The following is a 14,917-nucleotide window of genomic DNA, read 5'->3' on the forward strand; positions in this document are numbered from 1 at the left end:
GATATTAGCCCATATGTCTGATACCAATCTATAAAGCCCTTTTCATACTCACACAACACATACAATGATGCCGAATGCAGGAAGATCACAGGTTATTGGGTGGGAAGTCTTGTGGACCCAGTGGTGTTGTAAGCATCTCAGCACTAGCAGGGGTCTCCATGTGGCTTCTCCAGCTCAGGGCACTAGCACAGTACCATGTGTCTTGTCAGCTGCAGAGTCTCCCAGGAAGTGAGCATGTAGCTCACCTCCAGCGAGCTATTTATGTCCTTCTTGCCTCCAAATGAGGTCATCAAACTATGACCTGCTTGACAGGCTAACCTCCACCCCTTCACTCTGAATCCTCAAATTGACATCAGATTATTTAACTACCACAGTGATTAATAAGGCTAAACTTTAAAATGTTCAACTAATGGCAATATTTGCAATAGGTAGATTAGTGGCTACTGTGTGATGAGTGGTTGCCATGGTGATATAGTGAGCTAAGCACTGAACTGCTAATTGCAAAATCAGTAGTTCAAACCCACCAGCTGCTCTTCAGAAGAAAGCTGAGGCAGTCTGTTTCTGTAAAGATTTTCAGCCTCCAGAGCAGGTCACTTCTGCCCCATAGGGTTCTTATGAGTCCAGAGGACTGGTGGCCGTGGATATGTGCTGGGGGGAGGAGTGGCGGGAAGTTAATGCTTCCGGTGTGTAAATGTTTTGGAAATGAATAGTCATAGTGGTTACACAAGGTTGTGAATAGAATTAATGTCACTAAAGTCTACAATCAGTGATTAATATGACAATGTATATAATTATATAAAACTTGCCATTATAACTCTTTGCCTATTATAGACATTTCACATGTAATCTTACAATATTCTTTTATATCTGGCTTGTTTTAGTTAGCATTATATTTGCAAAGTTCATTCACTCCATTTGTGACTGAATAATCATGATTGATGTGCCGCATTTTGTGTTCCCTGTTTAACTGTTGATGGATTCTTGGATTGTCTCCACTTTTCACTGTTGAGTATAATGCTGCAGTGAACATCGGTGTACAGTTACCTGCTGTGGGGTCTGCCTTCAGGTCTTTGGATGATTACCGAGGAGTGGAATTGCTCCGAGAGAGACGGATTCTCACTTTCACTTTGTGTGGACCTGGCGCACTGTTTGTCATGGCAGCTGCCCTATTTACAGCACCACTGGCGATGGGTGAGGGCTCCCATCGCCCCACACCCACACACTGCTTGCTGTTTTCTGTTTTCTTGATAGTAGCCATCCTAATGGATGTGTAGTGTTATCTTGCGATTCTGGTTTCTAATTCTATACTAATAATGTTACATATTTTTCATATACTTCTGCTGTTCACTTATTCCTTTGAAGAAACTTTCATGCATTTTGCTCTTTTGTGGGGGGATAATCTTTTTTCTTATCGAGTTGTAGGAGTTTTTAAAATATTGTAATATTAATTACTTATCAAGTATATGGTTCCCAGATATTTTTTCCATTATGTAGATTCTTCCTTTTCTTTGTTGATAATGTTCTTCAATGCACAACATTTATTTTGATGAGGCCCAATGTACCTATTTTTTTCTTTGTAGTTCATGCCTTCATTGTCATATCTAAGAATCCACTGCCAAGTACAAGTTCCTGAAGATTCACCCTTATGCTTTAGCACTTACAGTTAAACTGTTTTTCATTGTGAGATGACTGCATATGTAGAAATCCAGTTCTAGCTGTACAACCTGTTGAAAAGATGTCTACTCTTTATTGAAGCGAGTTGGTACTCCTATTGTGAACAGGTTACGTTTGTGGATTTGTCTTGGGGCTCTTACTCCTAATCCATGGGTCTGAATTGTCACTCCGGATACTAGTACCATGATGTTTTGATGACTATAACTTTGTAGTAAGTTGTAAACTTGGGAAATGTTGTCTTCACTTTGATGTTTCTTTTTGAGGAGTTGTTTTAGCTCTTGGATGCTTCTGGAAATTCCATATAAATTTAAGGATGGGCTTTTCTCTTACTGTATTAGAATTTTGACAAAGATTGCATTGAATCTTTGCATTGTTTTTGTAGTGTTGATTTTGACAGCATTATGTTTTGAAGCTTTAAACATGGGTGCATTTTCATTTATTTACATCTCATTCAGTTTTTACAGTAAGGTTTCCTAAGTTTTCACAGCACAAGTTTTCTCTGTGTTTAAACTTACTAATAGATAATTATTCTTTAGATGTCATTATAAAAGTCATTGCTTTCTTAACTTCTTGTTCACCTTGTTCGTTGCTGATATAATAGACACACTTTGACACAAAAGTTGGTCCACTTTGTTGAATTAGTTTATTAGCTTTCTATGTTTCTAATTGTTTTCTTTATAAATCTTTGAGTTTTCTACTTTGACAATCATGTTGAATAAAAGATAATTTCACTTCTTTTTTGGTTTAGATACCTTTTATTTCTTTTCTTGCCTAATTGCTCCAGCTAAAACTTCAGTATATCATTGAATAATGACAGTAGTGAAACGAGTATACTTATCTCATTACTTATGGTTCTTACATTGAACTGAACAATATTAATTGTTTATATTTCTCAACTTATGACTTATGCTCCATCTCTTGAGCCCATAACACTTCTAATAAATTTCCAGTAAGTATGATATCCATGTCTTCTAAAAATAGTCAGGATAACATTTACTCTGCATGCTATTTCCATGCTACTTCATCAATACTTCCATTTCCTTACGGGATATAAAGCATTCTTGGTGTACAAAAGAATCAGATAATTCCTAATACGTGTGTAAGAGAATTATTGAAGTTATCTTTCTGCAATACCATCAAAACAAACTATCCTTACTGCTGAGATGTGTAGACTTGTACTAAAATAATGGACACTCTAAATATTCTCTCACTATTGAGTGGAGAGGTAGACATTCAGGAAAACAGTGAATGTGGTTTATAACCGACTGGATCTTTCATAGGAGCAAACAGCCTTGCGTTTCTCCAACAGAGTGGCTGGTGGGTGAACCACCAGCCTTCCAGTTATTAGCCACTGCACCCCTAGGCCACCCAAACTCCTTTAGCCTATGTTAGCTCATCTAATGCAACCATTACGTCACGTCCTCACCCTCTGTGTACATGTCCGTATGTCCATGTTTTACAGTAACAGAAATTGAGGAATTTAAATAGGGTCATTAAGCGCATGGAACTAACATGGAAAAGGTTGGAGAGGGGAAAACATCCCTTCCTGATGAGTGTGTTCCTGCTCATCTTCTCTCTCATGATGGCTGCAGAGAACCCGTGGCCCCCGAGGGAAGCGTGCAAGCTTCTCCAAGTGCAAGCGTGTTTCAGGTTCAGAAGCACACTGGATCTCTCAAAGGGGAGAAAACCAAGTCACTTATTGAACTTGGAGAAACATGGTTCATCAGTAGCCCAGCTATATCGTCTGAGGACCGAGGAATGTGGACTGACCCTTTTTTTGTTTTTGGTTATATCTAAAAAGGTGTCTTTAAAACACTTAGATGTTGTTGACTGTCAGTGTTGAAAATTGGTGATAAGGTAAGTGCCAAAGCCAGTTTTGTCCTGCCCGTTCTCCGAGGCACACCCGCAAGGCCTGTGCCACTTCTGACGGGGCCAGGCGCCCTTCTCCTTTGTGAGCCCGAGGCTGTGTTATAATCTAATTATGAGTCCACGGCTCAAGAAGTGGTCTTACCAGGCTTTGTGTTGTGACACTAATCACACGTGCACTTATAACTAACAAAGTAGTCATATGTTGACAGATCCTTGATTTGAAAAGGAAAAAGGAGGGAAACCCTCTCAGACCAGCTCATGAAATGTTTGTTTATACTGATCACCCACAGGGAAAAGAGCAAAACTAATTTGATGGCAACATTTTGAAATGACTTAAGCAGCTTGAAAAAAAATGCAGCAAGTGGGTCAGATTTATTAATAGCAGAGTCCCTGTGGCTTTAGGGACTCTTTGCTCCCTTCTGCTTAAATGCTTTAAACATTAATTCATGTTTACATACTCTCTTATTTGATTCTCCACTTAGATGGATAACCGTGTATATGAAGGATCCTATGAACACTTTCTTCAAAATTGTATACTTGCTTTTCTGTGTTTTGCAGAGCCAAGAAAATGATGAGCTAAGAGATGCCCATGAAAAACTCAAGAAAAGGCTACAGATGTTACAGACCAACTACAGAGCAGTAAAAGAACAGTTAGAACAGTGGGAAGGAGGCAGTGGCATGTGAGTTACATGGCTCATAAAGGCATTTCCCTAAATACTAAATGGAACGGAGTAGCATTATATTGGTGTTATAATGGCTTTTGCTTTATTTAAAGAAATTATTTGGTAGCAGTTAAGCGTTTATTGTGAAATTTTAAAGAGAGACTATAATAAATGAAAACAGAAATATGCTGGCAATAATTATAGATTTCCCTCTCATTTGCAGATATCAGCTGTAAAGGGTTATGAATGGCTCCGCACCTTTTTTAGTGTCACTGAGTAGCTTAATAAAAGTGTATCATTTAAAGCAAAAATCATGCACAACAATGGAAAATGGCTCTCAAGTAAATAAAATATTGGTCCTAAAAGGTTTATAATTCAAAAAGTACTTAAGTCTCAAATGAAAGACAAGAAATTCACACACATAGCTAACTATCTTAAAACTACTTCAACCTAGTAGCAATTTAAAAAGCTTTACTACCCATCAGTTTGTTCTGCAGCTTATCCGAATGAATTGGCGGTCTCAGTTCAATTGCTCTGAACAGGTGTTCAGATCTTGGTTAGCCGTAAGTGGCTCCCCTGTTACCAGTATCAGCAGAGGGCATAGGACGGAATGAGAACAGGAAACCCACTACCCTCTCATCTTTTGAGATAGATCCTTTAGGGCAGTGTTGATGATGCACATTGGTCTATTCTGTAGAGAAATACCATCTCTAAATTGGCCAGTACAGCACTTTTGCAAAATAAAAACGAAGAGTTTGTTTTATGTACAGAGAATGGAAATGTAAAGAGCATTTTTGCCTTGACTTGTAGATAGCTAATTGACATATCACATTTTTTTCTCCATTGATGAATGGAGAATGTTTCAGGCTGCTTGTCACTAACGCAGTGACAAAGCCATTTGTCCTGCAGCTCGAGTAACTTTTCAGTAGCCATCAGAGGTGAGAGGAGTATTTTCTGGCAAAGTCATTGGGAATAGCATGCTTTAAGCTGGAGCAACTATTCCCCATTCAGAGTGGCTGCCCGAAAATTCCAGGTACGTTGACTTCTCCCCCTTTTTTGAGAGGTGACAGTTGTACAGTGTGTTATTACTGGTAGAATGAATGAGAGGCAGCGACTTAAGCAGACCTTGTGTCAGTTTATAATTTTACAGTCTATCTTTAGGAAATTATGGTATTGGATTTTTCGTTTCCGCAACTTAAACTTTAGCATCCTCTTCTAATAAAGTAATGTGGAAGTAGAATTTCTGACCTTAAAATAAGTTCAGATTTTAGCGAATGCTGTTTTCCATTGTATGTTTTTGACATGCCATGAAAGAAAGCAATTTCACTTCGAAAACAGGGCTGATATCAGAAAAATCAAGAGAGCATATCCCCACCAACTTCGGCAAGAAGATTCTGATGCTGTATGGAATGAATTGGCATATTACAAAAGGGAGAACGAGGAACTCATGACGGAAAAGTAAGTTTCTTTCTTCCATTTTTTTACACTGCAGGCTTAGATACAGGTTTGAGAAAGATTTGTGCTTAAAGACTATGAGAGACACACCGTATAAAATAGGAAGGTGAAGTAATCGGGTTTTTAACGACAAAAATAAAGACTACCATGTGTTTGTATGTGCAGCAATAACTACATATATAATGTATGTAGGGCACAAACACACGCATATGTGCATGCATGTGGCGCAATCACAAGCTGTACTTTTGCTCAGGCTAACTGAAAGTATAAATATGATCTAGGGATGGTGTTAATTAATGTGGCTCTCAATGTTGGAGGTGTCGTTCTTCATTAGCCTGTGTGTTAGACACTGCCGTGCTTCATTTTTGGAATGAGGTGGAGAGGGGATAACCTAGCCAGCCATCCTTGTTTGATCTCCTAGATACATACGCAATGCAGAATGCCTGAGCTCTCTTGGTTCCCTGCCCTGTCCTGCTAATCCCAGCTGAGCTCATTATGGTGTAGCCTTGCTGCTGCACTTGGAGCTGGAGCTGTCCAAGCTAATTACTGGTAGCAGCAGAACTGCCTGTTAAGGGTCTGGTGTGGATCTGCTAACATGGTCCTTGGTAGTGACCTGCAAAAGACACGAGGGAATTGCTTCCTTTCTTGCTGTGCGCTGCCTGTCCTTTGGGCTTAATGCTGATCCCTTCACATAGGCCTTTTCACTGCCCCAAGTCTAAAACTTGATGAAGGATGCCCACGTTTTAGAAAATACACAGTTTGCTTTCTTGATCTTATAATTCACAGGCTATTATATTCAGCCTGGCTAAGATAAAACGTCATCTTTTTTTGGTAAACAGAAAAGGAATTAGACCCACATAATTAGCCTCTTTGGCTCCGTACCTGCTTCTTTATTGAGACTTAAAAAAATACATATTTTTTTTGAGACTTAATTTTTGACACACAAACTGAGTGTCAAATCTAGATGTCTTTTAGGTTACTAGAATTTAACAACACATGGCATAAAGCCATCTCCTTCGCTGGAAAGTGATCTTTTTGTGTGATAGCACATATAAATTTTCAGTGCATCCTTTTGCATATAATGATCAACCTTTCAGGCAATGGCCAGAGCTAATTTCAATGTGTGCACCAGCTCCCTTGTGTAGTGAGTGCCGTGCATCCTATTGGCTCTAAATGTTCAATGCGGATAATGAGTCTTGAATCGCTATGAGTCAAATTGAATTCAGTGGCACTGGATTTGGGTTTTATATTGAAAATTGTTTTTTAAATGACATAGAATTGTCTTGGAAACATTTCCAGATAATTTGTAAACAGCGATATTTACATATAATTCACACACCGTACACTTGGGAAGAAACACAGTAGTGACTTTCAGTTGTATGAGGTTGAGTCAGGAAGTATTGCCACCAGGGCTCCAGCACTTACACACAAGAGCGTGTTAAGAACAAAACAAAACGACAGGTGTAAAGCAGATCTCTGTGAGCCGTGATGGCTACAGACAAACCCCCTCACTAATACATTTGTCTTTGTCTAGTTAGGGTGCCTTAATGAAAGAAAGCCACTCCAAACGGTATCTGAGGGGGTCAGCTGAGCCAGTTCAAAACGCAGAGTTCAACTCACAAGGTCATGGCCACTATTTGTGGGGGATCTCAAAGGTGTTATCTTGATAGATTTTCTCAAAGGACAGAGCACGATCACAGAGGCTTACAAGGAAGAAGTTTTCTGAAAATAGAAAACTGCATTGCTTAGCGAGAGGCCAGCAAAGTTTTGCCCGGGGATAATTTTTCACCAGACAATGCACCTGCTTAGTCTTTGAGGGTAACAAGGGCTTCCTCCGGGAATTTCATTGGGAAATCTCACTCCATCTACCCTACAGCCCTAGTCCTCCCCCTTCAGTCTTCTTTTTGATCTCCAAACACATCCTCAAACACCAAGCATAATTCCAGTCCCTGCTGGTGTAGAGTGAACAATGCAGAACTCTTCTGGGAAGGGTCAGAGAGACAGAAACATTGCCGTCAGAAGCACGTGACCTTGGAGTATACATTGGGGACATAGCTGTATGTTTTGATTCTTTTGTTTAATAAGGGCTTCTGTGATTTTTGTCGCATGCCTTTTGACTTAGTGGCATCACAGAGTTGGTGTCCCATGATCAGAACAGAGCACCACCTCAAAAAGAAGACCTACATCCTCACCTGTTACCTGCCAACCCCATAGCTCCCACAGTCCTGGGCACCTGCTACTGTATTGTTGCAAATAGTACATTCCCCTAGATAGCAGGTCCAGTACTCATAGGAACTCAACACGCAGGAGTGTTGCATGGTTCTCCCCAAACTGTAGAGCAGGTGAATTATTTGTGTGAAAAGACAGTCATCCTCTTTCCGTGGCTATACATTGGCCTATTCTGGACAAGTTATATGTTTCTGAGATCATATAACATGTGGTCCTTAGTGACTGGATTCTTTCACTGTTTTTATTACTCATCCATAGTGTATACCATGAAACATTACTTTGCCTGATAATTTTTATTGATCTCTTTTGTTCCTCAAAATAGTTAACATTGGAAAAAGTCATTTAGGTGAGATATGTAATATAATTAAATTACAAATCTGTACCAGATACTAATCTGTACCAGAACATTCATTAATGAAAAGAACTTAAGAAAAGAGTATTAAGGTGTTAATTAAAGTTTTAAGAATACTAAGAAACCCTGTCCTGTTCACTCCGCAGTGTTTGTAAGGTACAGAAAGCCACCTAAATGCTAGGGCAACAACAAAATAACGTGGAAAAGTAACCAAAAGGAATATCTATATTCTAGGAATCATTATTAAAGTATGCTTAATAAGTAGGCTCTATTTCCTCTTATGTGTGTACAGTCATTGATGTAGCAGATTATCTGCTCCCATAAAGATTTACAGCCTCAAACCCCTATAATGAGTTGCTTGACTCTCTAGGGTAGACACTGGACTGTTGAGGTCAGCTGTTCAAACCTACCAGCTGCTCCTCTGGAGAAAAGATGAGACTTAAAGATTTACGGCCTCAGACACCCTGTATAAGGGTCACTCTGAGTTGGATGCTACTTGATGGCACACAACAGCAATGTAGTAGCAATTGTAAAGTCGTTTTCAGATCAGTCCAAACTAGTAAAAGATAATGAGCATTTGATTGATTACCTTCATAAAAGATGCTTAAGAATTCATATAAACGTTATATCTTTCATCAGAGACTTTGGGGGGTATGTGAGATATTTTGTGAAACATTCATTCAGTTAAGAATATAGTTGAGTCCCTGCTGTGTGACAGACAAACAAACGCTCCTCCGTGGGTGAGGTGGGAATCTCAGGCAGCTTTCTAACAGGGCGCTTCCTTGCAAACATAGTCCGTGTTAAATATTCTTAATGAAACGTGAGGTTAAAAAGAAAATGAATATCAACTGCACCGTCTTGCTTCACTGACATTTCTTTACTCACGAGGACAGAACTTTTAGGTTTGTTTTATATGTATATGCATTATAATGTTTTTAATGAATTTTATGTAACACATCTAGTTTGAATAACCCACATCTTACTCAATCTCCCCAAAGTCCCAGGATCCCACTAGTTTTCCTTTTCCTCCCTCTTGCAGTTGGTCTTCCTCCCAGCCCTCCTCGGGCCTGGCTAACTCCTGATAACCCCTAACTGATTCCTCATAGCAGACCTATGTACAGCACAGCAAAACACGGCCTGGTCCTGCATCATGTGCTCAATTGTTCTTATGTTTATTTGCGTCATGGTTATAGCCGCTGTCAGCCCCATCTTGTTGGGGAGGGGAGTCTTTGTCTTTTTTTGCTGCCCCTCTACCAAGCACGATGACCGTTTCCAAATACTGGTCTCTCTGGATAACATGTACAAAATATGAGAGATGAAGTCTCACCATCCTTGCCTTTGAGGAACATCATGGTTGTACTTCTTCCAAGCCAGATCTGTTTATTCTGTTGGCAGCCCATGGTACTTTCAGTATTCTTTGCCAGCACCATCATGCAAATCATGGTTTTACTATCCTATCCAGAAACTTTTGACCTGATCTAAAGGCATAGCTATTTACCTTATTTTCTTTTAGAAATTTTAGATACTTAAAATTTATCTTTAGATTCATTCTGAGCTAATTTTTTAGATGGTAAGGTTAGATTGGAATTTTTATATTTAACTTTGTAAATGGATATCCAATCGTATCAACATCATTTATTGACAAGGCGATCCTTTCGCTAATGAACTGCCTTTGTAACTTTGTTAAATATTAATTGACAGTGTTTTATGCACGTCTATAGTACTCTACATGTAGCAATCCCGTTTGAGGGTGCTAATTACTACTTGAAATAAATGAAAGTGTAGTGCTTCTTATAATTATCAACCATAGAATAGCAAAAGTCAGAAATTGAACAATATGTGTTACATATAAAATGAGAACTATAAATTATCAATAGTGTGGATTCTGATCCATTAAACTGAATAAAAACAAGGGCAGAAATATCCAGGCAGACCATTCAGTGATCAGTGGTGGTTATCCAAAGGATACTCCCATTTGTGCTTGATCAGTATTCAACTACGTTGATCACACTCTTCAATTTTTTTTTTCTTTTTCAAGTCGGACGCTATCTCTTTTGGTGTTGTTTCTAAAACTCTGGTCACTTTTCTCTTCACCAATTCATCCCACTCTCCTCAGCAACTTACTGTTGTAGTCATTTTGGACCTTGTAATAGACCTTATATATTCTCCTATGCTTTCAGTTATCGTCTCTAGCTGTTTGAATTTCAAACATCTGCCTGTAGTTAGATCTTGCTCCTTAAGGAAACTCAGTGTATCCAAGTGTCTACACATCTCACCCTAAATTTCTTAGTCAGATTAAACAGGTCTTAAACCAAATCATGATCTTCTCCTTCAGATCCACTCCTTACTCAAGTTTGTGTATCAATGTGGTCAAACAAGACATCTCCGGGGTCAGATAGATTTACCCATTTCTGCCCTCCTTGATATATCAGTCTAATCAAGTTCTATTGATTTCGACATCACAAGCATCTCCAGAATACATCTGTTTTTCCTCACCCTCCCCACCAGCTCCTTTATCCAAATCACAAGAATAAACAAATCTTTTCACTTTCTTTTTTTTTTTTAGTTATAGAGTGAACCTTTAAAAATGAAAATCTGATCATATCAATGCCTTTAAAAAATCTTTAGTTTGTTTTCATTGCTCCAAAACTTTTTTGTTATGGCACATACTTGAATATCAGGCCCTTTCTTACCACTCCTGCCTCATATATATATATATATATGTAATATATATGGAGTTAGAGCCCTTTGGGACAAGGGTTATGGTGTGTATTCCCAGGGTGTAGCCATTCGCCATCCTGGATCCCTGATGGTGCAGTGGATTAAGTGTTGACTGCTATCTAAAAGGTAGGCAGTCGGACCCACCTGCTACTCGGCAGTCGAAAGGTGAGACTGTGTCCTTCTAAAGAGATTTCTACGTGTGGAAACACTGCGCAGTTGCTGTGCACTGGAATCAACTCAATGACAATACTCATGATTCTGCATAATTACATGTAATCATCTTTCTTCTAGTAATGTGTTGATCACTTTTCTTTAGAGTTAAAATATCCACAAGCTAAACATGAATGGCATGGAGTTCAGGTTGAAGTATATACTGCCTCTTTCTTGGATTAAATGTTAAATATACTTAGGCTGTTGTTCCAGAAAGCATTTTATAAATTTCAACAATAAGTTCTAAAGGAACTAAAAGGAAGAATATTTAATATGCAATCCAGCTCATTAAAAAAAATTTTTAAAAATCATTTTATTAGGGGCTCATACAACTCTTATCACAATCCATACACACATCAATTGTGTAAAGCACATTTGTACATTCATTGCCCTCATCATTCTCAATACATTTGCTCTCCATTTTTCTCCTCCCTCCCCGCTCCCTTCTCCCTCATGAGCCCTTGATAATTTATAAATTATTATTTTTTCATATCTTGCCCTGTCCGACGTCTCCCTTCACCCACTTTTCTGTTGTCCGTCCCCCAGGGAGGAGGTCACATATAGTTCCTTGTAATCAGTTCCCTCTTTCCAACCCACTCTCCCTCTACCTTCCCAGTATCGCCACTCAAACCACAGGTCCTGTAGGGATCATCCACCCTGGGTTCCTTGTATTTCCAGTTCCTATCTCATTTTTCTCTGCAAAGCAAGATTTCACCTTGCCAAGCAATATAGGAGGTGTATTTCTCTAATTTAAGGTGGACATCAAATTCTTATACAAATTGTCCAATAATAAAAATACACATGTATTTTTAGATCATTATTATCATCAGTATCCTAATTACATATTAGGCATTTCTCTCCCTGAGGTGAATTTCAAAGTAAAATTAACCATTTTAAATTATAAAATTCAGTGACATTACATACATTCACAAAGTTGCATAACCATCTTCTCTGTGCAGTATCAAAGAATCTTCATCATCTCCGGACCCCGTAAGCAGTTACTCCTCACCCCTTTCCCTCCAGCTGAGCTCTTGATAATCACTCATTGTTTTCTGCTTCCGGATTTACCATTTCTGGACATTTCCTAGCGACCCTGGGGGGTGGCGGTGGGGACTGTGGGTTAAGTGTTGACCTGCTAACTGCAAGTTCAATGGGCTGACCACTATCCACTCCACAGAAGAAAGAGGGGCAATGTGTTCTCTTGAAGATTTATAGTTTCAGAAACCCTAAGAAGTAGTTCTGCTCTGTCTGATAGGGTTACTGTGACTTAGAATCAACTGAATGGAGACTCATTTGGTTTGGGCTTAGGTATTTCCTAAAAACCACCCTTTGTGCTTGTCTGCTGTTACTTAATATAATGTGTTCATTGTTCATCCATGTTAGAGCGTGTATCTCTACTTTATTGTTTTCATGGCTGTATAATATTTCATTTTACTTTTCCATTGATAAGCAAATAAAAATGTCCACTGATGGACATATTTGGTTGGTTTCCACCTTTTGGCAGCTGTTGTAAACAGTGCTGAGGTGAACATGCATGAATAAATATTTTTAAAATAATGTTTTAGATTCTTTTGAGTATATATCTAGGAGTGGAATTACTAGGCCATATGGTACCGTATAGACTTGTGTATAAGCCGAGTTTTTTCAGCACATTTTTAATGTAGTTTTCGTGGTAAAATTAGGTGCCTCGGCTGATATTTGGGCTGGTTTACACTCAAGTATATGAGGTAATTGTGTACCTGGGAAAACCTTTAACGTGATTTTGAACAATCGATACCCATGGAAGCAGCAGTCAGGAGATGGAATGATATATTTTGTTGGGCAAATCTGTTGCAATGGATCAAAGTTAGGATGGCACAGTGCTGGGCAGTGTTTCACTATGCACATCAGGTCACTACGAGTCAGACCCAACCCAACACCACCTAACCCTACCCTCATGCTTATGTAAATTGCAACGATTTTATCTGTCTTGAGAGTTAATGTTTTCTTTTTGTGATAGTGCCCTTTTGATGCCCTTTTACTTTTGATGAATCCAACTTTCATACTTTTCCACTTGTTACTTGTGCTTTTGGTATCTGAGACTCCTTTACCAAATCTACCATCATAAAGATTTGCCCCTGTGATTCCTTGTGAAATTTTTATGATTTAACTCTTGTGCTTAAGTTGTTTATCTATTTTGAACTGATTTTTTTTTCAATGTAGTGTGAGCTAGGGGTCCAGCTACATTTTTTTTCGTATGTGACTAGCCAGTCATCCATCCCACATATCAGCTTGTATGGATATGTTTTATTAGAGGTGAATAACAGGCTCTGCTGCTCACATGTAGAAATTAATGATTAGGCATGTCAAGCAGGCCATTAATTATTTCTGGCCCCTTTCACATTACCAGAGCTGTTAGAGATCAGGTAATATTAAAAAGGGGGCATGATATAAATGGATAGGAGTGGGCCAAGGAGCCTCACCAAGTCAGTTAAACACCAAAGACTTAAAAGTAGGGGTGGAAGACACTTATGGGGTAAGAAGACACATATTTGAATATGTCCTGAGAAATCAGCCCAGCAGGGTGTAATGCAGATTATTGTTTCTACCAGTAGGGTATTTCAATGTTTGATGCAAAAGGAGGTCAATGGATGGGTTTTACCAGACAGGAACCACATGTAATGTGAGAGCTCTGAGTATGTAATCCCTGTAGCTAAACAAATGTCAAACTACCGAGTTTCATGTCCTTAATTACATATACTGAATCAGTGCCACCCTATTGTTGCTTGTTCTACAATCAATTCAGTATATAATCTGGGACCTGGAAGAAAAATATTGAGGAAAATACACATGACTCTAGGACTTAAGGAGCATTGAGGGACCCAAGTGACAAGTCAAATAGCACACACAGTTCTTCTGTGCTCTCCCGTCTTTACCCTTTCCTTCCTGATATTCTACTCTTACGTCTCTCCTGTTCCTGACCTCCCCATTTGTCTAACATTTACACTGGTTTGTCTGTATTATCAGCCTAGGTTGTGGGTTTAAGAAGTTTACTTCTATTGTATTTTTTGGTACAGTAAACAGAATTGTAGGTTAAGAAAATATTTGCAGAATTTCCCTAGAGTAGATATCTGGTAAACTTACGATTTTCTTTGTAGGTCTAGTGAACTTTGGTGTTGGTCTTTAAAGACATCCCACACTTGATACCATGTGTATTTCATTTCTGAGGTTATTCTCTCAGCCATGGTGTCAATTCTGACTCATGGAGACAGAGAGGGCTAAGCAGAAATGCACCTTTGGTTTTCTGTGGCTGTAAGTCTTTACAAGGGTTGAAAGCCTCATCTTTCTTCTACAGAGCTGCAGCAGGGGTTGAGCTGCTGACCTTGAGGTTAGCGGCCCAATGTACAATCCAAAGGGCTGCCAGGGCTCATTTTGGAGGCTACACTAGCATTATTTTAAATTTGTTTTCTACTTTAATTTGATTTTATACATTTTGGGGCACTACATATGGTATTTAAAAAATCATTTCAAAGGATGAAGACATTTATATGCTTTAAGTTAATTATTATTTTTATATTTTCTTTGAAGTAAGACACTGCAGATCTAATATGGATGGTAAAATATTAAAGCTCTTAAAGGAACATACAGACCAGACATTTAAAAAAAAACCTAAATATAAATAAAACAATCTGAACTATCTTAAAAATTGAGAACTCTCTTCATTGAAAGATACTTTTAAGTGAGTAAAAGAGTAATTCTCAAAGTG

At 38.7% G+C, this 14,917-nt stretch overlaps 1 protein-coding gene across 1 annotated transcript in view; it reads left to right on the forward strand.

The window, feature by feature from the left end:
• CNTLN (centlein) overlaps nt 1-14,917 on the forward strand; it is a 204,403-nt gene that overhangs the window by 104,867 nt on the left and 84,619 nt on the right. Inside the window, exons 11-12 of the mRNA XM_045289198.1 lie at nt 4,102-4,223; nt 5,544-5,663. Coding sequence (XP_045145133.1) covers nt 4,102-4,223; nt 5,544-5,663 — 242 coding nt within the window. The remainder of the gene's footprint in view (nt 1-4,101; nt 4,224-5,543; nt 5,664-14,917) is intronic.

The sequence above is a fragment of the Echinops telfairi genome, unplaced genomic scaffold, assembly GCF_000313985.2.
Source record: "Echinops telfairi isolate 266 unplaced genomic scaffold, ASM31398v2 ScPeMD7_25;HRSCAF=90, whole genome shotgun sequence".
NCBI classification, from domain to species: domain Eukaryota; kingdom Metazoa; phylum Chordata; class Mammalia; order Afrosoricida; family Tenrecidae; genus Echinops; species Echinops telfairi.